This window comes from Syngnathoides biaculeatus, chromosome 4 (assembly GCF_019802595.1).
Source record: "Syngnathoides biaculeatus isolate LvHL_M chromosome 4, ASM1980259v1, whole genome shotgun sequence".
Classification (NCBI taxonomy): Eukaryota; Metazoa; Chordata; class Actinopteri; order Syngnathiformes; family Syngnathidae; genus Syngnathoides; species Syngnathoides biaculeatus.
The window spans coordinates 20,260,217-20,287,945 of record NC_084643.1 but is presented as its reverse complement, the minus strand read 5'-3'; the positions used below and the strand labels follow the sequence as shown (position 1 = coordinate 20,287,945).

General features: G+C 42.1%; 1 protein-coding gene across 1 annotated transcript in view; it reads left to right on the top strand.

Moving 5' to 3' along the window:
• The window catches only part of si:dkey-112e17.1 (uncharacterized), a 46,407-nt gene that overhangs the window by 3,744 nt on the left and 14,934 nt on the right, over positions 1-27,729 (top strand). The window contains exons 2-4 of the mRNA XM_061815979.1: positions 10,469-11,433; positions 20,364-20,415; positions 22,147-22,267. Of these exons, the coding sequence (XP_061671963.1) occupies positions 10,469-11,433; positions 20,364-20,415; positions 22,147-22,267 (1,138 nt within the window). The remainder of the gene's footprint in view (positions 1-10,468; positions 11,434-20,363; positions 20,416-22,146; positions 22,268-27,729) is intronic.

Here is a 27,729-nt window from a genome sequence, read left to right as displayed (position 1 = left end):
GAACTGGGAATAATCAGGTGTTCACTATCCATTCCTTTGTCCACACCGGTGATTCAAATTTGGTCTCCAGTTCCATCGCTGGCATCACAGCAAGACACGGTGGCGTGCTGGGTTTGGCGTTGAAAAAGGTGCATTCTCATAGCAGTTTATTTACTGATTGCTACAAAATTGATTATTTTGGGGAATTACTGCCAGTTTTGTTTTCTTGAGCAAAATATACTGTATGAAGAGAACCCTTAACTGAAATATGGGCCATCTGAACTCTGTAGGTACTTTAATGGCAGTGTGGGAAAAGAGTAGCCCTACATGGACATATGTATGTTATTAGAAGAGTAATTATCAATCGATAGACTGGAAACAATTTCCTAAAACTGCTTGTTATCCACTTTGTGGATAACTACTCTTTGCAGGTTTTTACTTGCTCGTTTTAACAGGCACCACAGCAGTGGAAGCTCCGTCTAGTGGAAATATGTTAATAGGTTGACACCCCAAACATGGAGAGCGCCTGCATTTGCCTGTTCTCTTAGCCACTCACTCACATACTGTATGTGTGCGAGGACCGCAGCGGTAATCATTTCCAGTCCCCCACTCAAAGGCTAGGAGGAACATTCAATACGGGCAAAATATATGTGTAAATAAAATGTTGATCAAACATGACTGCCCTGAAAGAAACCTTTCATACGTCTCTCGTAAGGCCCACGGTGATGAAAAAGTACTGAGTCAGCACCCAAGTGTACAGCAAGGGCGACCCTGGAAATGCCAGAACTTAATCTGTTTGTACAGTCCGAATTTAGCATGTATCCACTGACAGGAGCCCATCGGGGTGGCATTGACATTACAGGCCAGGTATGCTTGTTAAAAACAGCTTTGTGGATCAGTGCTTACCACAGCTGTATGAAATTGTCTTTTCTGCCATCAGTGATAGCAGAACATTGGAGAAGGAGTCACTAAATATTGACTTGCATCTTTTTCACCCTCATTTCTCCCAATCTCTGGAACCACAGTGGCTAGTTTGTGTTCAAGCAAGTTAGTTTGGGTTTAACTGATCATGTCAGTATATACAAATATTCATCTGGTATTTATTGCAGAACACAACTGCAACAATAGCAAAAAAATATTGATAGTGGTTCTTGAGATACAAAATTGACAGTACAGCACAGTTAAAAATGGCTTTTTGAGGATGTTTAGATTTAGTTTCAAATTCACAGAACGGATGCATTTCTAGTGCGAATATTGCAGTATAGGCAGAGGATAAATAGGGATGTTGTTGATGTCAAATGAAAATGATTTATTTCGTAAGTTTGTGAGTTTTGTGATTTTTTTTTTTTTTATTTTTTTATTTTTTTATTTTTTTGTTAAAATACAAATGACTAATATTTTTTTTTGGGGGGGATAACAAAATATGAAGTTCTCTGTTATCCTCAGCATCACTGAAGAAATGATGCGATTGACGTTGTGGCTGTCCTGCTGCATAAGCGCTAGCCTGTGAGGCAGTGTCACTTTTCTCTCCCCACAAACAACCCTGCTGAGGATTCCTGCCCCCTTTTGAGAGGCCCGCCAGATTGTTTATGAGCCAGTGTGTGTTTTTGTAGTTCAGCAGAAGCCAGGTCATGTTGCAAAGTTTTCACAGTGGTGGTGTCAGCCTGGGTAGTTAAAAAAAAATAAAAATCCCGTTTGTAGCCAAACAGTTTGACTGTCAGATTGCAGACATTTGGCATAATTCTATTAAGACTGATGTCCCATATAGTCCCCCCCCCCCTTTAGAATTAACTATTGTAAGCTTTACGGTGAGTACAGTCATTAAAAAAAGTTTTACCAATATCCAATCCAGCCTCATCATTGATCAACTATGTTACGCTTCCTTTTAAGATGCATTTATGCAGAATGAAAATGTTAAAAACAACGCCACTTGTCCCCCTCACCCCACCCCCCAAAAACAAAAACAAAAAACAGCAACCATTTTGATGTTGTCAAGGTCAAGTCATTTCAGATAATTGTTTTCGGTCAATCTACTCCTTTCCAGGGGAGCCCGTCAGTGGCACCACTGGGGAGCAATGACCTGTCGTTATTTATGTAGAGTTTGGGCTTGCCTTCCACTGATTACCATCACTTCATTAAAACATTATTGCTCACCAAAATGGCACTGCAGCCCATTGTTGTGCCATGAGAAAAGGCATTTTTGAATAATTAGCGGGCTGCCAGTGGATTGGCCTGTGATGTAACAGAACTAAGATGTTTGGCATTATAAGAATGTCCCATTTCCATTGGACACTGTGGCACTCTGGGGGCCCCTTTATGTGTAGTCTACCATGCACATCCCAGTGAAGGAGAGCTCCCAGCTGCCCTATCATGGTGGCAAAGAGAATATATTTTCTTCACTGTATGACTTGTTTTCAAAATTGGAATAAGCAGAATATGCGAGAAATGAGAACTAATCGAGAATTTCACAAAATAAATCACTGCACATTTTGTAGTGCTGTTTTAAAATGTAACCAGCATCCAGTACTCCTTTTTTCTGGCATGTTGTGAATGGGTCCACCTCATTGCGCAATCTTACTGCAAAGATTTGGAGCCCCAAATCAGCTTACAGAAAAATGCAAATGTCTTTTTTCTGGCATTACTGCACAGATGTCCGATGCAATCACAATGGAAAGACTAAATAAGTAATTTTTAAAAAAATTTGGGTGCTTATGGTCTGAATTTCACAACTAACATGGGAAGGAGAAAAATTGGTTGCATGTATGTCAAAATTCAAATGTTTGTGATTTTTGCTGAAAAGGTAAGGCCTTAAGGCATTAAATATTGATTACAGTTTACCCACTTGTCACCGTCTACAATATTTTGATGTGAACTTTTCTGACTTCATGTGTCATAAACGTGAGTAGCTAATAATAGACTGTTCACCTAATAACCAAATGTCCCCTTCTTTGTGGGTTAAACTCGGCCTGAGCTCTCTATTACGGCTACTCACTCTAGTGATAGTGAGTGGGCAGTACAATTGCAGCATGTCATGCTCTAATGCAGTTGCTTCCAAATGTCATTTACAAAGGTTATTCACTGAGAAAACCTTCAATTAGGGAGGCAGCTATTATTGATACAAGCCTAATTCCAATAAAATTGTTAAATAAAAACAGAATACAGTACAATGATTTGAAAATCATACTCAACCTATATTTAATTGAATACACTACAAAGACAATGTATTTAATCTTTAAACTGATAAACTTTGTTTTTCGTAAATAATCATGAACTTGGAATTTTATGGCACCAACACATTCCAAAAAAGGTTGATTAGGTGGCAAAAAAAGAGAGGAATGAAAATCAAGCACCCGTTTGGAACATCCCACGGGTGAACATGGTAATTGGGAACAGGTGGGTGCCATGATTGTGTAGAAAGGAGCTTGCCTGAATTGCTCCTTCATTCAAAAACAAAGATATTAGGGCAGGCTCATCTCTTTGTAAACAAGTACGTGAGAAATTATCCAGTTTAAAGACAATGTTCCTCAACGTACAATTGCAAGGAATTGAAGGATTTCATCATTTATGGTCCATAATATAATCAAAAGGTTCAGAGAACCTGGAGAAATTCCTGCATGTAAGAGGCATGGCCGAAAACCAAACATTGAAGAACTGTTACCTCTGATCCCTCAGGGGGCACTGCATCAATAAATGACATCAAAGTGCAAAGCAGCGGTTCTTAACATTGTTGGATGTAAGGAACCCTGCCAAGTTTCATTTGGAGTTCACAGAACCCTTCGTAATTTGGAAAATAAAATATTAAATTCAATATGAATGGAAAATAGTTTAATTCTAATCTGTGTGGATTTTCAGTCATCCAGGTGATGCACGAAATGAACCACGCAAGTTTCACACAAACATCGTGTTAAAAGAACAAAACCAACAAAACTTGAATTTCATGCAAAAAATAGAAAAAAAATCTATGAAAATTTACCAGAAATGCAGAAGAAGTACTAGAATTTTGCTGTTATCATTCTCCATATTCTGACAAGAACAAAGAGGTTACAGCATATAACTCCAATTCTGAAGTCCTTGCATTGGCTTCCAGTCAGCTTTAGAATAGATTTTAAAGTTCTGCTACTGGTCTATAAATCACTAAATGGCTTAGGTCCTGAATACATGAAAGAAATGGTAATGAAATACAAACCGAGTCTGGCTCTGATATCAACTGACTGGGGTCAAATAGTCGAGTGTAGAGTTGAAAGCAGACATAGTGAAGCAGTATTTAGCTATTAAAAGGATTTTAATACAAAGAAAAACATGGGGAAAAAAAAACAACAAAAATGATAAAGTATGTATTTAAAAAAATAAAACAAATTAAAAACAACATACAGTGCAAGAAATATAATTAAAATTGGAAACACTCTAAAATGCAGGCGAAAAGTTTTCAACCTTGATTTAAAAACATTCACACTTGGGGCTGGCCTCACCTGTTGGCAAATTATTCCATTTGTGTGCAGCATAACTGCTAAATGTTGCTTCACCATGTTTGCCTTTGACTCTGCACTCCTCTATTTAACCCGGGTGTGTCAATGTCAGAGCTTGACTGGGTTTGTATTCCATAAGCATTTCTTTCATGTATTCACGACCGAAAACATTTAGTGATTTATAGGCCAGTAGCAAAACTTGAATTGGAGTTATATTGTGTGACCTCTTTGTTCTGGTCAGAACCTGAGCTGCAGCATTCTTAATGAGCTGCAGCTGTTTAATATTCTTTTTGGGTAGCCCAGTCAGAAGAACATTAGAGTAGTCAAGTCTATTTGAGATAAAACTATAGATTAGCTTTTCCTAGTCTGCTTAATTTATACAAGCCTTCACTCGAGATATGTTCTTCAGATGGTAAAAGGCAGTTTTTGTGATTAATTTGATATGACCGTTGAAAGTCAGGTCAGAATCTATCAGAACACCAAGGTTTCAGACTTGGTCTTTGGTTTTTACAGATACTGAGTCCAGGTATTTGCTAACAGCAATTCCCTTTTCTTTATTGTCAAAAACACTTGTCTCAGTTTTATTGTGGTTTAGTTGAAGAAAAGTTTGGCTTATCTACTTATCTGATTTAGACAGTGGCACAACGACTCGATTGAACCGTAGTCATCTGGAGACACAGTTCAATATACAGTGCTTTGTGAAAGTATTCGGCCCCCTTGAACTTTTCAACCTTTTGCCACATTTCAGGTTTTTATTTGTTAAAAATTAAAATACCCAATAAATTTTGTTCCACTTCACAACTGTGTACTACTTGTTGATTCTTGACTATATATATATATATATATATATATATATATATATATATTCTTTTCCTTTCGGTTTGTCCCGTTAGGGGTCGCCACAGTGTGTCATCTTTTGCCATCTGAGCCTATCTCCTGCATCTTCCTCTCGAACCCCAACTGCCCTCATGTCTCCCCTCACCACATCCATAAACCTTCTCTTTGGTCTTCCTCTCGCTCTTTTGTCTGGGAGCTCCATCCTCAGCATCCTTCTACTATTATACTCACTCTCTTGCCTCTGAACATGTCCAAACCATCAAAGTCTGCTCTCTCGCATCTTGTCTCCAAAACACCCAACTTTGGCTGTCCCTCAAACGGGCTCATTTCTAATCCTATCCAACCTGCTCACTCCGAGCGAGATCCTCAACATCTTCATTTCTGCCACCTCCAGGTCTGCTTCCTGTTGTTTCTTCAGTGCCACCGTCTCTAATCCGTACATCACCAGAGTTTTGTAAACTTTGCCCTTCATCCTAGCAGAGACTCTTCTGTCACCTAACACACCAGACACCTTTCGCCAGCTGTTCCAACCAGCTTGGACCCGTTTCTTCATTTCCTTACCACACTCACCATTGCTCTGCATTGTTGACCCTAAATATTTGAAGTCTCCCACCCTCGCTATCTCTTCTCCCTGTAGCCTCACTCTTCCCCCTCCACTTTTCTCATTCACGCACATATATTCTGTTTTACTTCGGCTAATCTTCATTCCTCTCCTTTCCAGTGCATGTCTCCATCTTTCTAATTGTTCCTCTGCATGCTCCCTGCTTTCACTGCATATCAATATCATCTGCGAACATCATGGTCCTAGGGGATTCCAGTCTAACCTCATCTGTCAGCCTATCCATTACCACTGCAAACAGGAAGGGGCTCAGAGCTGATCCCTGATGCAGTCCCACCTCCACCTTAAATTCCTCTGTCACACCTAAGGCACACCTCACCGTTGTTCTGCTGCCATCATACATGTCCCGTACTATTTTAACATACTTCTCTGCCACACCAGACTTACGCATGCAGTACCACAGTTCCTCTTTTGGTACTCTGTCATAGGCTTTCTCGAGATCCACAAAGACACAATGTAGCTCCTTCTGACCTCTGTACTTTTCCACTAGCATCCTCAAGGCAAATAATGCATCTGTGGTACTCTTTCTAGGCATGAAACCATACTGTTGCTCGCAGATACTTACTTCTGTCCTGAGTCTAGCCTCCACTACTCTTTCACATAACTTCATTATGTGGCTCATCAACTTTATTCCTCAATAATTCCCACAGCTCTTAACATCCCCTTTGTTCTTAAAAATGGGAACTAGAACACTTTTCCTCCATTCTTAAGGCATCTTTTCACCCGCTAGTATTCTGTTGAATAAGTTGGTCAAAAACTCCACAACCATCTCTCCAAATTGCTTCCATACCTCCACTGGTATGTCATCAGGACCAAATGTCTTTCCATTTTTCATCCTTTGTAGTACCTTTCTGACTTCCCCCTTAGTAATCATTGCCACTTCCTGGTCCTTCACACTTGCCTCTTCAACTCTTCTCTCTCATTTTCTTCATTCATCAACTTCTCAAAGTATTCTTTCCATCTATTTAGCACACTACTGGCACCAGTCAACACATTTCCATCTCTATCCTTAATCACCCTTACCTCCTGCACATCCTTCCCATCTCTATCCCTCTGTCTGGCCAACCTGTAAAGATCCTTTTCTCCTTCTTTTGTGTCCAACCCGGCGTACATGTCTTCATATTTCTCTTGTTTAGCCTTCGCCACCTCTACCTTTGCCCTACGTCGCATCTTGATGTACTCCTTTCGCCTCTCCTCAGTCCTCTCAGTATCCCACTTCTTCTTCGCTAATCTCTTTCCTTGTATGACTCCCTGTATTTTGGGGTTCCACCACCAAGTCTCCTTCTCCCCTTTCCTACCAAAAGACACACCAAGTACTCTCCTGCCTGTCTCTCTGATTACCTTGGCTGTCGTTGTCCAGTCTTCCGGGAGCTTCTGCTGTCCATCGAGAGCCTGTCTTACCTCTTTCCGAAAGGCCGCACAACATTCTTCCTTTCTCAGCTTCCACCACATGGTTCTCTGCTCTACCTTTGTCTTCTTAATCTTCCTACCCACCACCAGAGTCATCCTACACACTACCATCCTATGCTGTCGAGCTACACTCTCCCCTACCACTACTTTACAGTCAGTAACCTCCTTCAGATTACATCGTCTGAACAAAATATAATCCACCTGCGTGCTTCTACCTCCGCTCTTGTAGGTCACTATATGTTCCTCCCTCTTCTGGAAATAAGTGTTCACTACAGCCATCTCCATCCTTTTTGCAAAGTCCACCACCATCTGTCCCTTAAAGTTCCTTTCCGGGATGCCGTACTTACCCATCACTTCTTCATCGCCCCTGTTTCCTTTTCCAATATGTCCATTACAATCTCCACCAATCACAACTCTCTTGCTGTCTGGAATACTCAGAACTACTTAATCTAGTTCCTTCCAGAATTTCTCTTTCAACTCTAGGTCACATCCTACCTGTGGGGCATAGCCACTAACCACATTATACATAACACCCTCAATTTCAAATTTTAGTCTCATCACTCGATCTGATACTCTTTTCACCTCCAAGACATTCTTAGCCAGCTCTTCCTTTAAAATAACCCCTACTCCATTTCTCTTCCCATCTACTCCGTGGTAGAATAATTTAAACCCTGCTCCAAAACTTCTAGCCTTACTACCTTTCCACCTGCTCTCTTGGATGCACAGAATATCAACCTTTCTCCTAATCATCATGTCAACCAACTCTTGAGCTTTTCCTGTCATAGTCCCAACATTCAAAGTCCCGACACTCAGTTGTAGGCTCTGTGCATTCCTCTTTTTCTTCTGACAATGGATCCGGTTTCCTCCTCTTTTTTGTCTTCGACCCACAGTAGCTGAATTTCCAACGACGCCCTGCAGGTTAGCAGTGCCGGGGGCGGGCGTTGTTAACCCGGGCCACGACCGATCCGGTATGGGATTTTCTTAAATGAACGCTCATATTTGTTTGGCACAGTTTTTACGGCGAATGCCCTTCCTGACGCAACCCTCTGCATTTATACGGGCTTGGGACCGGCCTACAGATTGCACTGGTTTGTGCCCCCATAGGGCTGCATTATTTATATATATATATATATCTTTGTTTGAAGCCTGAAATCTGGCCAAAAGTTGAAAAGTTCAAGGGGGGGGAATACATTCACAAGGCACTGTAACTATGTCAGCTGCATTTCTAGAGATTGAGCACTTCCAATGGTTACAAAGTAGCTCCTTTCCCCCAGGTAGAACCGCAACCATTAATGGACCGAGCCATTTAGTACTACCCAGGGGTTCCAACCTGTTCATCAGTATATTATGATGTACCATATCAAAAGTTTTATTATTGTTTGACAAAAATGGAATACGTTTGCAACAGAGGTGACGTCAGCCCCAAGTGTGAATGTTTTCAAACCCAGGTTAAAAAACCCCTTTTTTTCCCTCATGCATTTTAGAGTACTTCCACTTTTAGTGATATTTCTTGCACTGTAATATGTTTTAATACTTTATTTTCAAATGTTTTTATTTCTTTGTATCTTAATGCTTTATTGATGAGATTCGCCTGGAGCACCTAAAGGCTCTGGATGTTGTGTGGTTGTCCTGGTTGACATGCCTCTGCAACATCAAGTGGACATTGGGTACTGTATCTCTGGATTGGTAGACTGGGGTGGTGGTCCCCCTTTTTAAGAAGGGTTCTGGAGAGTGTGTTCCAACTACTAGAAATCACACTCCTCAGCCTCCCTGGTAAGGTCAATTCAGGGGTGCTGGAGAGGAAGGTATGTTGGGAAGTTGAATCTCACAATCAGGAGGAGAAATGTGTTTTTTTGTCCTGGCTGTAAAACTCTGAACCGCCTCTACACCCTCGGCAGGGTCGTCAAGGGTGCATGAGAGTTCGGCCAATTAGTCTACATGTTTTGGGGACTTGGAGAAGGTGTTCGACTATCTGTTTGATTATCTGTAGCCCGTTGGGCAGCACATTGTTGTGCTACCTATCGGCTGGTCCCAAGCCCGGATAAATGCAGAGGGTTGTGTCAGGAAGGGCGTCCGGCGTAAAACTGTGCCAAACATATATGAGCGTTCATCATATGAATTCTACAACAGTTAGGTCGTGGCCCGGGCTTCCTAAGCTTATTATGCCTTTAGCCCAGTCTAAGTCACAATTGTTGTTTGTTACCAGTCTAGAATTGGGATTTGCTAATCCGGGTCATTCCCATGGACCAAAAGTGAGTCTAACACAAGAACGCACAAACGTTCTCCTACAAAGGCTCGATGTTTTGTTCCCTAGCCCAGCCCTACATCTGCCTCTGTTTAGGTCCTGGGTCCTCCCACCCTTCCATCCCCAACCACCTGTGAAGAATTACAGCGAGCATGTTCGAAAAAAATACCCTTTCTCAGGTTGCCCAAGCAACCCACACGTGCAAAACACAGGCTTTGATATGAAGGCAGAACAGCAGAGTTCAATAGTTCAGTTCCAAGCTGCTTTATATTAGGAAACTATTAGACTTTAATCAACTAAATTCTCTGATGACATATGCCCTGGTTGTCCATACCATCGACATTCAGAACTTAATAACACCGTGGCTAATATTGCAACATCAAGACTCATCTTTAGGAGAGTAACGAGACGCCATGATGAAGAAAAATGTAAACACAAACTTAGAGGTTTACTTAAAACCTCTGTTTTTATACATTAATAATAAAATCACAAAGACCATAAGAAATTATTTGAAAATGGTGTCTCCACGTTACCCTGAAACCGTAACTGACTTTACTTACTTGATTTCAAAAGCAACAACGTTAGAAAAAAGTCACGTTTTGTACTTTCAGCAGTTATCAAGTGGCAGGACTATCAGTTATCCACAGTACAAAAATAACATTCATTTAACTGTACCCATTGTTTGCTAATTGTTACAGTTCAACCTGAAATAGAACATCAAAGATCCTTTAAAAAAAAAAAAAAGACAAAAACAATGATATGGGACTTAATCTATAGGTGTTAGTGCTCTCTCTGCCTTTACAATGTTAGCCACATGGCTTCAAATTTTGACACAAGTTTCTTATTCCACATTTCAGTATCTCAGAACTAGCCTGCATTTGGGAAGAGTTTTGACTATCATTTCTTTTGCAGGTATACTTTGACTGTGGTGCCAAGGTGGATGTGGTGGATGTACGAGGACTGATACTTTCTCCTGGCTTCCCTTACAACTATTCTTCTGGGACCCACTGTGTTTGGCAGTTCTTTGTACCAATTAATTATCAACTTATCCTTGAGATATTTGACTTTGACGTGTTTGAAAGCCATGACACTTCTGCACAGTACTCAGCCAATTCGAATTTTGAGGATGATAATGATGATGGAAAAAATGAGGTGACTTATGCCCCGAACATGTTAGCATCGGATGGGCCTTTAACAGCAGATATTGATCACGTTGATCAGACTATTGTTTCAAAGATCCAGCAATCTTCCCAAGACAGTGAGCTGGAGAAGGTGATGGTTCATGAACAGTCCAAAAAAATTGAGATGGCAAAAGTCTCAAACTCTGCCAAAAGATTTATAGCTCATTCCTCTGGGCTTACATTGCTGCCCACTGCTTCTCTTCTGCTTCCTGTAGCCGTGTTGAATACAGATAAGGCTATCAACACGGCCTCCCCTTCACGTCTTAGGGTGCACCCAAGTTCCATCTCAAGCATGTCTAGTGTGACCCAAGTTCCCTTCCTACAATCCACTTCCACTGCTTCTGTGAGCCCTGGAACCCAGCAGTCAGGGTTTGACGCCTGCCCTCATGATGTCCTTTATATCTCAGATCTCATCACCTTTTCCTCAAGGTTCTGCGGTTCCAACCGACCTCCTAGCAGCCAGTTGGTTTTTGGCTCTAGTCAGGAGATGGTGGAAGTCATCATGGAGCTCATCACTACCACTCACTGGGGTCGTGGCTTTGCCCTCCTCTTCCACTACAACAATCTGATCAATCCAGACGATGAACAGAGAAGCTTTGTTTCCACATCTGCCAAGCTAGACCCTCTGCTGGCTGCTGTGAGTGGAGCTGCCTTCTTCGCTTTGATACTTACCAGTGCCCTCTGTGTCATATTCAGGTAACATCTGAAAATGTACCTTCTGTAGAAAATCACGTTTTGAACACACGATTCCTATATCTGTTAAACACCCTTGACTTTTTTGTCCAGTGAGGCCTCTTTGTTATATTTTAACATTTAAATGAAATTTAAACTTGAAATTGAGACACATTACAAAAATGCTGAAACACTGCTCACAGTAATTTGCATACCATGCTCATACAAAACACAACGGTTTGTCCACCCGCTAATGTACTGTTTTGTAAGACTCGTGTGTGTGTGTGTGTGTGTGTGTGTGTGTGTGTGTGTGTGTGGATAATTGGAATGGCACACTGAGTAATGTGTCTTTCCTGTCAATACTAATTGTAAACTTTGAGAGAGACACATGATCAAGCTCATTTTCTTATGTGACATACACACAAAAGCTACCCTGTACAGTGCTTGCCCTTCATGAATGAACTTGAGACACTTTCATGTGCGCATCTGGTTTTACGAGAGATGCAAATTTCATAGCACATGGGAGATTTCACAATTGTATTTCCCGGACTGTGGTCAATACTACAAGTGTTGCCCCTTCTTCTTTAAACATGGTAATGGTCAAGACAGTTTACAGGACAAAAGATAAGGACATTGACAATGATGTTGATAGAAATTGCTTCATACTATCTGCAAGGAAACATGATACCACAATATTGTTTCCAGAAATATAAAGGAATTCTGGGGATTACCACATCTTTTTATTTATGCCAGCTGGGCTACATGCCATTTGATGGTAATTCCTAAAGGTCCACTGACACGTAAAATATAATTCTTTAGTATGTTTTTAATTTAAAAAAAAAAAAAAAAGTCAGCCGGAATATACCCATCCATTGTTTCACCACACGTCAGGATGTTGTCGTGTATGGAGTTTTACATTTCCCGCCATGAAAATCCTCTCGAGGCTTTTGTGTTGGGGAAGTGACGTTTTTTAAAGATGCCCACACTGGCGGGTTCTTGTATTTATAACTGTTTTACTGGCAGAAAAGTAGCTTTTTTTTTTTTTTTTTTGCATGTTAGCCAAAATACCGGCTTGTTGTATTGCTGGATTTTGCTCAAATACTCGAGAGGATGGATTCACTCGTCACACTTTTCCAAAACACCCGGTTCATTCAAAATGGATTGCACAGGTGTAAAGGACGAGAGCTTTGTGGGTTGTGAATGACAGGTGTATAGAGCTATTTAAAAAAAAATAGTTGTGGGGGACTAATTTGTCTCAGTTTATGGCATACAGTGAAGAAAATAAGTATTTGAACACCCAGTTATATTGCAAGTTCTACCACTTAGAAATCATGAAGGGGTCTGACATTTTCATCGTAGGTGCATGTCCACTGTGATAGAGATAATCTAGAAATCACAATGTATGAGTTTTAAACTACTTATTTGTGTGATACAGCTGCAAATGAGTATTTGAACACCTGTCTATCAGTTACAATTCTGACCCTCACAGACCTGTTAGTCTGCCTTTAAAAGTCCACCTCCACTCCAAGTATTATCCTGAATCAGATGCACTTGTGTGAGGTCGTTCGCTGCACAAAGACACCTGTCCACCCCATACAATCAGTAAGACTCAAACTTGTAACATGGCCAAGACCAAAGAGCTGTCCAAAGACACCAGAGACAAAATTGTGTAACTCCCACGGCTGGAAAGGGCTACGGAGAAATTGCCAAGCAGCTTGGTGAAAAAAGGTCCACTGTTGGAGCAATCATTAGAAAACGGAAGAAGCTAAACATGACTGTCAATCTCAATCGGATTGGAGCCCCATGCAAGATATCACCTCGTGGGGCCTCAATGACCCTTAGGAAGGTGAGGAATCAACCCAGCACTACACGACAGGACTTGTTCAATGACCTGAAAAGAGCTGAGACAACCGTTTCCAAGGTGACTGTTGGTAATACACTAAGACGTCATGGTTTGAAATCATGCATGGCACAGAAGGTTCCCCTGCTTAAAAGAGCACATGTCAAGCCCCGTCTTAAGTTTGCCAGTGACCATTTGGATGATACAGAGGAGTCATGGGAGAAGGTTTTGTGGTCAGATGAGACTAAAATGGAACTTTTTGCTCAAGATTCCACTAACCGGGTAAGGAGAAAGATGAATGATGAGGTCCATCCCAAGAACTTGCAGTATAGCAGGGTGTTCAAATATTTATTTTCTTCACTGTATGTTACATGTGAATGATGAATAAATCCCCTTGGTCAAAGCGGCAAAATAAAACAAAGCACTTGTATTGCATTTAAGACAATTTAATCACACATAATACAACAACACAAAACAACAAATTAGAAGTACAAAACTAGCTAACTACACGTATAGTCACCAAACTCAAAAAACTTCAGCAATAATAAAAAGCTCCGTCCATGTCCGATGACATAATCGTTCTCTCATCACGTAACAAAAGACCCGGGTCAAAATAATTTCATAAAGTACGTAAGTCAGGGTTGCTAAATGTGTCTGTGCGCGGGCTGGCGTTGTTGTCGCTCACCGGTGGCCCACTGTCGTTGTCGCTCGCCGCCGCGGAGGTGGATCGGGCAGGGAGGAGAAAGGAGCTCTGCCCCCACCGGCCACCGGTGTCTGGGCACCCCTGAAGTAGTTACTTCGCCCGGCATGGGTCCTCCTGAGTACGCTACATACACAAGACTTGTAAAAGAGTTAGGAAATCAAACAATTATAGGCCTCTCATTTTGAATATTTCATCGGGCTCCTTATCTATCTGTCGGGGAGTCTGTTGTTAATTAGTGATCCGCATATCATCTCAATATGGCTCAAAATGATTGGGTAATATTCCCCTGGTCACTTCAGTCAATTCTGAGATCTTTTCTTCGAAATGAGCTTCAGTCTCAGAAGAGACATTAGAAAAATCTGAAAATCTCTTGTTCATCTCCCATAGCAGGTGGCACAGCGTCTTCTCAATGGCGACTCTCCCACTGTGACATCTGCAAATGACGTTGCAGGCAATATGGCCACCACTTGGATGTCGAGTGAGACTTCTGCAACTTTGTGCATTAATGGCACGCTCTCTGCTTTTTTTTTTTTCATATAGACATTGAAGTGAATAATATTATAGGTAATTTTCACAAGAATATCTATTTTAAAATGTATATATGGCTGTCAGTGGAGTTTTAAGCGGTGTATGTAAGTTAGGTGTACAACTACACATCCTTGGGTAATGTTGGTTGGCTTTACTGTATCAAATAACAAACCGATATGCCCATTATCAGAACATACTGTGCTGAATAATCAACAGTTGATGCATTTGGTACAAGAGAAAAAGCATTTTGCATGGAGGTAGATTACAGAATTACTGAAATGCTTTAACTTTTCAAGAGTTGTAGCAGCATCAGTAAGACTAGTCTGGTAGCACTATAAATAAATTATTTGCAGTTTCTAGCTTTATTTCCTTGTAGAATACAGTTGTCTTTGAACTTGTCACAGGGTTTTCTTACATGAATGAAAATAAGATGGTCTAACAGTAAATTGTCACACTAACGCATTCTCAGGCACCAATTTGTTATGTTGACTCAGCTGGAAGCCCCAGTTCGTGATGTGGTGACCTTTAATGATTAGTACAGTTTGGCAGCAACTGTGCGGCTCCCTTGATATGAAGCATTCTCACCGTAGTTAGCGGGGCATTGAAGGTACAGCACCTGGCCCCAATTCCCGCACACAAAACAGAGGTTGCGTGAAAGTGAATGGGTGTGGAAGTGGGGTGTAAAAGGCATAACAAAGAGAAGGAAAACTCAATGTGTGCATTGAGTTTGGGGCCAGTAGCATTGTCATGCAGTCAAAGGGTATAATTTACTTGCTTGTCCATCGGAAGAGACAATAAAAACAAACTATGGGCGTTTTAGTGGTTTGTAATACTACCTGTGTGAAAATGACGGCTGTTTAGCCCTCCTGAACTAGAGCCAGACAGGCATAATCATGTCTGCATTTTGAATAAAACTTGTTGCGTTTTTTGTCATTGGCATCTTTGTGATTTAATAACATCGTAAATGTTGAATATATTGAATATTTAACAGATTTTGGCCTCCAGGCCGCTCTGATTCTCACCATGGAACATTAGAGTAACACAAGCGCAAAATGAAGGTTACAGTGATGGAATCGGAAACGTTAGTGGAAGACTTAAAAAAAAAAAAATCTATAACTGAGTTACATAAAATATTTATTGCGGCTGTGGTGTTTACATAATTGACCCGCGGGACATCGAGTTGGGTTGCGGGGTTCGGCACGGACTGTTTTTGTTGTTGCTCTTCCGGAGTGAGAGTTCAGCAAGTTCCCCCGTTATGCGAGTAGTCGGTTGATGTCTGTGAATAACACAAAATTTGTTCCTGTGTTCGACACTCCGCCTCTGACTCCTTTTCTCCGGCGTTACACTGGTGACCCCGACCTGATGTCCCGGCGTTTGAGACTGAACCGAGCATGGCAACCGCCATTCTCAAATTGATGGAGTTTGGGAGACGTCCGTGGCTGCGTGGTTCGCGCAGACGGAGGCTCAGTTCGCCCTCCGCGGGATCTCGGATGATTCCGCGCGTTATTACCACGTTGTCTCAGCCCTTGGGAGCTCAACGGCGGCCAGAGCAGTGAATTTCATCACATCTCCCCCGGTCCGAGATAAATATGCTAGGCTCAAGGCTCACCTCCTCAGGGTTTTCGAGCTTTCACGGCCAGAGCATGCCCGATGTCTGTTGGCTATTAATGGAATGGGGGACAGCAAACCTTCCGAACTCATGGAAATTATGCAAACCTGCTGGGCACGGAGGAGCCAAATTTCATTTTCATAGAACTGTTTCTCAGGCACATGCCACCGCATGTTCAGACGGCGCTCGCTAACAGTACTGTCACTGGCCGAGGAGGCCGACCGTTTCTTCCTGGCCACTCAGCGCTTCTCCCCTGAAATGCTGGCCCCGGCGCGCAGTTATCCGCCTCCGGTCGCGGGGAGTAGCATCCAGCAAGGGGCCCCATCGCCACCGACGGCCGCGCTGGCCCAGGCTTGTACTACTTCCACGCCCGTTTCGGCACGAAAGCGAAGAGGTGCCGCGCCCCTTGCAACTACGACGCGTCAGGAAACTCCAAAGCCCGCGCTCCGCAGCGGCCGTGTGCGTGGTCGCGAAGAGCTGGCTGCTTTTCGTCAAGGATACCCTTTCCAGGCGCAAATTCCTTTGCGACACCGGCGCCCAGAGGAGCCGCCTGACAGCCACTGCGGAGGACGCTCCTGGCGCGACTCAAGGGCCACCCCAACTGTCCGCCAATGGCTCCCCTATCTGCTCTTATGGCATAAGGACTGTGGACTTGTGTTTCGGGAGTCAGTGCTTCACATGGGACTTTGTCACTTTTTTCGTGCCCACGGGCCGCCTGGTGGATGCACTGACTTTCTCCACGGTTGCCTGTGTGCACAATGAGGCGACTTATGGCGTTCTCTCCAGTTCACTCTCAGATGGCACCAAGTATCAGCTCCTCCTTGGTGAGTTCCCTGTCTTGACACGGCCCACTTTCTCCTCTGCCACGACTAAACATGGGGTCGAGCACCACATCGAGACCAAGGGCCACCCCGATTCACGTGAGGGCCCGACGGCTTGAGCCCGAGAAGCTAGGAGTTGCTAAGTCCAAGTTTGCCAACATGGAGCACCTGGGCATCGTCTGCCGCTCCGATAGCCGATGGGCCTCGCCACTACACATCGTCCCTAAACGGAGTGGCGGGTGGCAACAATGTGGTGACTACCGCCGCCTTAACGATGCCACTACGCCCGACCACTACCCTGTTCCACACATTCAGGACTTCTCGGCCCATCTGGCGGGCAAAATCCTGTTCTCCAAGGTCGACCTGGTGCGCAGGTATGACCAGGTTCCTGTGCACCCTTCAGACGTTCCCAAGACGGCTGTAATCACACCGTTTGGACTGTTCGAGTTTCTGAGGATGCCGTTTGGTCTTAAAAACACGGCCCAATCTTTCCAACATTTAATGGATTCGGTGCTCAGAGACTTGCCCTTTGTGTTCGTCTATTTGGATGACATCCCCGTCGCCAGCTCCTTGGAGGAAGAACATCTGATGCATCTCTGCGACCTCTTTGCAAGACTCGAGCATCATGGCCCGATCATCAACCCGGCGAAGTGTGTTTTCGGGTGCCCTCCATCCAGTTCCTCGGGCACCTCATCGACAAGAACGGCGCTGCCCCCCTTCCAGAAAAGCTGGAGGCCGTCTCCGCTTTTTCCCGACCTCGCTCGGCTCGTGGGCTCCGGGAGTTCCTGGGGATGGTGACTTTCTACCACCGGTTAATCTGCCAGGCGGCCCACACCATGCGCCCGCTCTATGAGGCTCTTAAAGACTGCCTCTCCAGGGCGGTCGTCGGCACTGTGCATCTGGGTCTCGACTACTCCCGCATGAGCGCAGACCAGGCCTCGGACCACGGGGTGCAGGCCCTCAAGACTTCTGACACGGGTTTGCACCTGGAGGAAGTCGCAGTTGGTGACTCAGGCGTCAGGTTGCTGCGCGACCTCTCGGCTGACCAGCCTCGGAACCTGGTGCCTGCGAACTGGCGGCGGGCTGTTTTCGAGGCGGTCCACAACCTCTCCCACCCCGGAAGCAAACCGTCCGTAAGGCTGGTGGCCCAGAAGTTCGTGTGGCGCGGGCTTAAGAAAGATGTGCAGGCCTGGGCCGACGCATGCGTGGCCTGTCAGCGGGCTAAGGTGCATCGCCACGCAAAAGGCCCCTTGGAGCCCTTCGCTGTCCCCGAGAGGAGGTTCGACCACGGCAACGTCGACGTGCAATTCTGATGAAAGATATCCGGCTAGGTTACAAGGGGCCCGGTTGATTCATTTTCCAAAGCCTAAAACACAGTTGAGAAAGTGTCTATGATGGATTAAGGTTTGCAGAAGAGCGCGCGTACAACTTGTGTGTGGACAACAACAAACACAAGGCTGTATGTTCGAAGGTAAGTGAGGGAAAAGTATATTCTCTGACTTTGATTTCATTGTCAGTGCATCATACACTGCAGGAGAACAAATATCACTTTGTTAGTGTATCACTGACCTGCTGAATGAAGTGTGTAATGTTTTATGCTGATGAGTCGGGTTTGTAATACGTAAATGTGTGATGTCACGCCAGAGAAATGTCTATTTGCCCATTTGTATCACATCAGACTTTTAAGACAAAGCACTGGGTTCCATTACGAGCCAAGTCAAATGAATACACCCCACTCACAAGACTACAATGATATTACTCGTGATCTTTCCAAGTAAAAAGTGCTCACCCTGCTTTACATGCTCAGTACGATTCCACAATTTTATCCTGTTGGATTTCAATATGAAGTTTGTGATGCGTCAAACTTTTTTGCATCGATCGCAACGTTTCACTGTAACTCTGACATTACGTCCTGCTCTGTCCAAAATCTTAATTCCGTGTACGTATCCCTGCGTGAAATAGTTGAGACCTCTCTGTAGAACTCTCTTGGACAACTCCGACGCATTTGGCAAAAAACGTACCCCAATATTATCTGGAATATGTGACAGAGGATCCAGTTCAAACCTATTATCTTCAGTTGCCATTTTGGAAGATTGTGGGGCATAGTAACTGTAACTAAGGGGGGGGCGGAACTGAAGATCGCCAGTTGGAAAGGTCCAATGGGTCTGTGTGCCCATCCATCGCAGTCATTGTCTTTGTTAACTGTGAGGAATCATTAACATGATCAGTGTGTTCAGATAAATATCTTTTGTATTATTAATGACATAATGACACTGACCTTGAGCGGATTTATTTCAGATGTGTGTATCAAACTGGTAGACCTGTGAAGTAGCTGTTTCATTAAGTTTGGTGACTTCTACCTTAGATCATTCAGATTCTCCAGAATGGTATTGTTAAATCGACAATGTGTTGCAATAATTTCTGTTGGCATTTCAAAAAACGTACACAAGCGGAAAAAGCTCTTGCTGCTGTGTTTCACCCAATTTTTTGTGCTGGTTTGCACCTGGATTTCAGGCGTGCCAAAATCAACCAGTGCAATTTGTCTCAAGTTTGATAGATCACATTGCATGGGCTACATTTACCAGTGTGTATTTAATCCTCCCACAACACGCAAAATGAATGTTTCCACCTCTTTCCATGTGCAAAGTCTACGCCCCTTTTTGCATGTGTAAACCTTGAGTAAATCAGGCCCCTAGTGTTTAATATGCCAGGTAACACCTCAGGTTTAAACTGTTTATGAGAACGAAATTGAAAGCACATGTTCAGTAAAATGAAACTGCAATTAACAAAAACAACAACCCAAGTTATTTGAAAGCCAGGAAGTGCATGATCATAAATTTTTAAGACCCTGTGCAGCCTCAGTGGCCGCCTTTTTCTCTTGGTGTTTCTAGTTATTTCAAATGACTTCCCAAAAATCAGTAGAATTTAATTTAATTGGATGATGAGAAAGGTAAGGTCTTGAATGTTGGAAACCACTGCTGAGATTAACTCCCAAGGTCTGCTCTGGTAAGAAAACAGCCAAAGGTGGGAGAGAGTCGCAGCAGGCGTTTCTCTCAGTTGGCCAGTGGTTGTTAATGGGCTCATTCAGCTGTGAGAGAAATTTTTAATAAGTGGATTCTTGTTCAAATATTTCAGCATGCTTCATTGGCTCATTTGGAGTTAAGAAAAGGATGGAAACAACTGGAAGTTGGTGAATGGATGAGTAGTTATGTTGACAATGTTATTGAAAATACCACAATAAGATTATAGTTGCCATTGTTGTCATCTTCTGTAAGTGTAATTAGATGTAACTGTTATTAATAGTGTAACTTAAAAATAATTAGTGATATAGTAAATTTCATTACCATGTTTCTCACTGATGCCTTTGTGAATGGTTCTGCACACAAAAAGAACCAATGAAAAGATGACATTTGAAAAATACCAGAAAATGAATGAAAATGCTTTTATTTTCAGACCCAAACTGTGTCTAAAGAGAGAGAGCTCCCGTGCATCCACCAGCACTGAGGTACAAACAAAACTGCATCTGCACTCTTTTCCATTCCGTACTGAGGTCTGTTGAACTCAAACCACAATGATACCAAATATGTCTGACAGAAAACTAGGTGGTCATGTAAAAAGTTGCCACATTTTTTTAGACTTTAAAAATCCCATGCCATGAGTTTTTTAAATTTCGTTAGAAAATCTTTTTATTGGGTTTCCAAGATAATGTTTTGTTGAAAATCATTGGGATGTCCCTTTTCAAGCTTTTCCATTTTGTTTTTCCTCGCCTGACCACCAGGACAGGGGGATTTCTTCTTAATATTTGAAATATAAATAAGATTTGCTCTGAATAGATCATTAATCTTTTCAATTTAAATAAAAGTTTCACAATGGCCCAATCCCTGTTTTTGGATCATTGATTATGGGGTCTTCCTATCATTGTGAAGATAGTAATTCAGAATTCACCAAGCGTTGGATTAGTGGCCCGCTAATCGGTAATTTGAGCGCAAATGATAGTTGGAGAGTCATCAACATACCAAGGAAGGGATGTGGGTGAAAATAAATGAGGACAATATTTGAGACGCTGGTCCTGACTCCTGTGGTCATGTTGTCATTCACTTGCACAAATGTTTATAAATCATAAATATAGTTAAGTATTATTGTAAAACAAATCACATGTATTGCTGGATCAGTTATTCTGCTTGCTTCAACAGTCATATCAAATCAAATATTAAAATCCCTTTTACTACCTGAAGAACATATCTAGAGTGAAGGCTTGCATGTGTCAAGCAGACCGGGAGAAGGTCATCCATGGTTTCAGTTCAAGTAGACTTGACTATTGTAATTGTCTTCTGACTGGACCTGGAAATACATCCGTCCTATTCTCTGCTTGCATTGTGCCACAGTCCTAGTCAAGTAACGGTCACATCTGGAATGAACAGATTGTCAACGGCAGTTTAAGTGACAAATCAAATCTATTTTTGAACACACTGTTGAGTCCTCATGGTCTATTTTGTCCAATATCCATTATATCGGCATCCATTTTAGCAAGGTTCCACTGTACTTTGAAAAATTGTGCAAAGACTGAAAAAATGTAGTACTGAATAGTTGCGCGTTAGCTTGAAACTCTTTCTCATGCCAGATTTATTTGAATGCGAGCTAAAAACTAGTCCCGTGACAATAATTGCCTGAGGCATATACTTTCTAGCACTAGGGCCCTCACCCACAATGTACTGTGAGTAAAAGAATGAACCGGTGGTGGATTGGCTTTGGTTCCATCCAGTACTCCACAGCCTTACTCCATGCGCCGTGTGTAGATCCACAACTGTTTATTACGCTCCCTAGCCCACGAGCCTTCTTGAGTGTGACAGAGTATAATAAAACATCAGCGCCTCACTCTGAGTTGTTGTGTATGGCTCACCCGACATAGCAGACAAACGGGAAAGGTAATGCTTTATTAACCATAACCACAGGGGCAGATGTTATTCAGCCAGTAGGTGAAGGGCTGTCTCTTGCTGCTTCAGCGTGTACACACTCAGTGCTGCGGCTCAAGGGAGAGCTTTACTTTACATACATGGTGGCTTTTTTTAATATATTCAAATGTGACAGACTTAAAAATATTTGTCTCTGGCATGTCAAATTTAAATGTTCTTTTTTGCCCTCTTTGGTCTAATTTTAAGAAATGCACCATCACAAAGAACTGCTGCTGTCAGGTTTTGGGTTTGAACTACTTGACTTCTTTTGTGTTGTGGTGTAGGTGCCAGAGGCAATTCAGAACACTAGAGTGGAGATAAGTGAGCTGCAACCAATGGCTGAGAGTCAGACCAACCAGGAGGTGAACAGGAATCAGGAAAACAAGTACAGCCCACCACACATAGGTGAGAAGACCTACGATGAATAATATCTGGTTTAAAAAAAATGTTAACTCTGCCTTTAAAAATGAAGATCTCTTTAAAACATTCCCGAAGATATGGCAGTATCACAGGAACGCTGAAATAAATCATACTTTAGGGAACCAAACTCACATTTTCACTTGGCTTCGTGTTCGGTGTTGCATTTCCGCTAAATTGTTTATCTTCTACAACAGGGATGGTCAAGCAGTCAGAGATGAAAAGCCACATTTTTTAATGTGTTACGGCAAAGAGCCACATCATAAACATGAACATCATTCCCTTCACACACAGATTGATTGTAAATGTCACTCACCAAAATAAGAAAAATTGACTCCTACAGAGGATCAAGATCACAGGTCATTAATTACAAAAAAAGTGTGATCTCTTACGCAAAGTACGAATTCAAACAAGTCTTATTGTATGTCATAACTGTCATCTAATGCAACACTAAAATACTCAAATAATTCAGAAGATCTGAGAGCAACTGTATATCCGTAGCCATGCTAATGTCCGATATTCTCTGTTCAACAATGTGGCTGGAGAGTTCAAGGTCTGATACCATTTGTTAAAGATGTTTTTAAGGTTTTCAGGATGCAAGATTTCAGTGACATCACCGAGGCATTTCTTAATGACTTACCCTTCGTTGTATGGCTTTTTGGCCCTTGCGATGTTTCAAGACACTTCATATGATTAGAAGCGTTAGTCTTTGGATGCTTCATTTTTATTGTTTTTTTTTTTAACTGCATCTGTTTTTCTGTGTGATTTTTGAAAGTGACTAATTTGGGACTGCAGAGTTAAGTCCCTTTTGGAAATTCCAGGTTGATGTTGGCATGGAGAGAGCTGAAAGGAAGATTTTAAGCTGTAAAATGTGCAATAGACATCTGACACAAAAGAGGCTGGCTGTTGCCCTAAAAAAAAAAAGAGCTCTTCCGCTCTGGCCATTCTGTGTTAGTCAATATTTTTGTTTGACTGTGCATTTTTCCCCTGGCATTTTGAGAGCGAAATTGACAAATTTTCACATTTGTGAAAATTAGCAAATATACTGTGGCAACCTTTCCTGCTGCCATAATCTGACTATGGTTGGGAGATGCAGGGGAGACATCTGAGGCCGAGGTCATCCCTCTTGGGGTTAACTATCTTTTTTCATTACTGAACTGGCTGACGGAAACAGCTAAGCCACTCTTCCCTGGTTGCCATCGTGCTTGTTTTTCGTTCTCACCCTCCCGCTACGCAGTCCCGTCTCACTCACACGGCGACACACAATGCATGCACACGCACACACACACACACACACACTGAGCTTGTTGTCACAATGCCTGTAACATCCGTAATAAACTCAAGCCAGGCATTCACACAAATACCACAATAAATGCAAGCAATGCTAAATCGCACCTACTATAATGTACTCAGGCAAAGCCCAAGTGCACACACACATAACAGAACTTTGATATGCTTTCGTACCTTCAGGAGAGTCACACGAAAGGAGGCAAACAGCACCATAGTTTGGCCATCCCTGTTGTACAATACAGTTACCAAGTGGTTAGCGCATGTTGCCTTTTAGATTTGACATTCAAAGTTTTAATTTTGATGACTTCCTACCTGTGTGGTTTTGCTTCAATGGATTTTCAGCCAGTACACCAATTACATACATGTTTGGTTTATTGAAGACTCTAAATGAGGAGCCGGGACCTTTTGGCCGAAGAGAGCCACATATTTGAACATGTTTCTGTGACAGCTATACAATATTTAATTAACACTAACTACAGTTTAAAGGGTGCCATTTTAAGCAAGACCAACAATTTTAGAATACAGTAAATCTCATTGTATTCTTTTTAATGATATGATACTGAAGCTAACCAATACTACAGTAAGCACTAGTTTTTTGGTGTTAACGGGAACCAGAACCCCCCCATAAAATGTGAAAAAAGGCAAAGTATGATTCCCCCCACCCCCAGGAACTTTCATGTATGTGTATCTGAGTACCAGAATGATTAAAATACGTAAACAGGATTTATACTTTACATATTTAAGACTAATATTACAACAGTACATGTAGTGTATGTACATAAATCTTTATTTATAAAACCTTTGTTAATCTTTCTTGCAACAGTCGCCTGACCGTGGTCGGGATACACAGGGGAGACGGCTTGGTGGCGGGAATAATAATGGTACGAAGCACCGGTTTGCTGCTCGGAAGGCTTGATTAGATCCTTTAAGCACACAGAATCAAAGTGTCCTCTCTTAAACACTACTCTGTTTCTATCCCTTTTCATTCTCACTGTTCCACATGCCTGCGCAATTCTCTCTCTCTCTCTTAGCTGTGGACCATTTCTTCTTATTTTCCTTTCGGCTTGTCCCATTAGGGGTTGCCACAGCGCATCAACTTTTTCCATGAAAGCCTATCTCCTGCATTTACTTCTCTAAGAGCCACTGCCCTCATGTCCTCCCTCATAACATCCACCAACCTTCTCTTGGGTCTTCCTCTCGCTCTTTTGCCTGGCAGCTCCATTCTCAAAACCCTTCGACCAATATACTGACTCTTTCGTCTCTGGACATGTCCAAACCATTGAGGTCTGCTCTCTGAAACATTGTCTCCAAAATATAAAACCTTGGCTGTCCCTGTAATGAGCTAATTTCTAATTCTATTCAACCTGCTCACTCCTAGAAAGAACCTCAACATCTTCATTTCTGCCACCTCAAGCTCTGCTTCACGTTGTCTCTTCAGTGCCACCGTCTCTAATCATGGCTGGGCTCACCACTGTTTTATAAATTTGTGTATAAACCCCAAGTATTTGAAGTTATCCACCCTCAATATCTCATCTCCCTGGAGCCTCACTCTTCCCCCCCCACCTCTGTCATTCACACACATATTGTGTTTTACTTAAATCTTCATTCCTCTCCTATCCATTGCATTTCTCCATCATTCTAATTGTTCCTCTGCCTGCTCCTTGCTTTCACTGGACATCACAATGTCATCTGGGAACATCATGCTCCAAGGGGATTCCAATCTAACCTCATCTGTCAGCTTATCCGTTACCAAAGCAAAGAGGAAGGTGCTCAGAGCTGATCCCAATGCACCTCCACCTTAAATTCTTATGTCACACCTATGGCACACCTCACCACTGTTCTGCTGCCCTCATACATGTCGTGTACTATTCTAACATATTTCTCCGCCACACCAGACAGACATTCATTACCACAGTTCCTCTCTTTGGACTCTGTCATAGACTCTCTAGATCCACAAAGACACAATGTAGTTCTCATTTTCTTCATCCTTCAACTTCTCAATGTAGTCTTTCCATCTATTTAGCACACGACTGGCACACATTTCCATCTCTATCCTTTATCACCTGTACCTGATGCGCATCCTTTCCATCTCTGTCCCTCTGTCTGGCCAACCTGTAGAGATCCTTTTCTCCCTCTTTCATGTCCAACCTGGTGTACATCCTCATAGCCCTTGCTTAGCTTTCCCTATCCCTACCTTGGCCCTATGTCGCATCTCTATGTATTCCTTTCGCCTTTCCTCAGTCCTGAACATAGATGTAGCTGATGAGTGTTTGCCACTGCAGATGATACTTTTTTTTTTTTTTTTGATTACGTGGTTTCCGAGTGAGTATTGTATGGCGACAGTTAAATTGTATAACAAAAGTTGTGGTCAGTCTTTTCCAGGAAAAATCCAAAGGCTTTTACTTTTTCCAATAAGAAGGGACTTAGGCTGAGAGATTTATTAGTTAACCCTCAAAGTAACTCAGCGGCTCCAGTCACGGTTTTCGGACAAAAATGCAGAGCTTGTAAAATGAACAAATTCAAGTTCACCTACAGTGTAAGCTGTCTTCAAACTGTGAGACAATGCTTATGAAATCCTTGTTTTTTTTCTCACATGATTGCAGATTCCGATCCGAATAATATATACTGTGTGTGTGTGTGTGTGTATATATATATATATATATATGTGTGTGTATACACACACACACACACACACACACACACACAGATCATCTTACACTTGAAACTATTTGACTCCCTAGATCCTCATGTTTCAAAACAATGATACCCAGCCCTCAAACAATGAGTCCCTACAAGATATCATCATAGAATGAAGATACAGTAATCCTACGCAATCTATATTATGGTTCTTGGTGCACTGTGCTGGTATATTGCATATTTTTATGACTATTACTTTATTTTTATACGATTTACAATATTTTTGTATCCATTGCACTCTCAATATATTAAGTTTTTGTAATTTTTTATTTTGTATTTTTTTAACCATAATATATTTTTCCACTAACTATTATAACGAAAAACATTTTTCTATGCCAGTGATAGTGATATGGAGCGTAGTAATTCAAGTAAATCCTTTTTAAAAACAATTAATCAAAGAATATACAGGGATTTCATCTGGTGCGCATCCAACATTGGAGGCGCACAAACATGAGCAGGGACTGTATGTGCTCTGACTTCTGAATGGTGTGGGTAAAAATGTGTGTACAAAGCAGCAAAGGGTTACGTATTATAAATTGCTTTCATGGGGGTCGCGTCTTTTGACCCAGACCACATTTCCTATTGGTGCAGCAGACATTACGCAGTTTGTGGAAATACAGTACTAGAATGTCGGTTAGCAGATTTTGACAAAAACATCCTGAACCCTTCATATTGAACGTTGAATTTCTAGGAATTTACAATAACGACAACACAGTTTAAAATCTCGGTGACAAACCTGGTTTTAAACACAAACATCCTACCCAATTTCAGATGGCATCCTAAAACACAGTGAAACACTTCTCGTCAGCTTGCAGTTATAGAACTCAATGTAAATCGTAACATGACCGTGTACAGGTACAGTGAAGAAAATAAGTGTTTGAACACCCTGCTATATTGCAAGTTCTCCCACTTAGAAATCATAGAGAGGTCTGAAATTTTCATCATTGGTGCATGTCCACTGTGAGAGAGATAATCTAAAAAGAAAAATCCAGAAATCACAATGTATGATTTTTTTTTAAAAAATGATTTATTTGTGTGATACAGCTGCAAATAAGGATTTGAACACCTGTCTTCACCAATAAAATGCTTTGCTTTGATCACCATTAAACCCATTCGAATTTGAATTCATGATGACACAGCAACTTTATATATATATATATTTAGGTGATACAGCTGCAAATAAGTATTTGAACACCTGTCTATCAGCTAGAAGTCTGATCCTCAAAGACCTCTTAGTCCGCCTTTAAAAGTCCACCTCCACTCCATGTATTATCCTGAATCAGATGCACCTGTATGAGTTCGTTAGCTGCATAAAGACACCTGTCCACCCCATAAAATCAGTAAGACTCAAACTTGTATCATGACCAACACCAAAGAGCTGTCCAAACATACCAGAGACAAAAATTGTACAACTCCACATGGCTGGAGAGGGCTACGGAGAAATTGCCAAGCAGCTTGGTGAA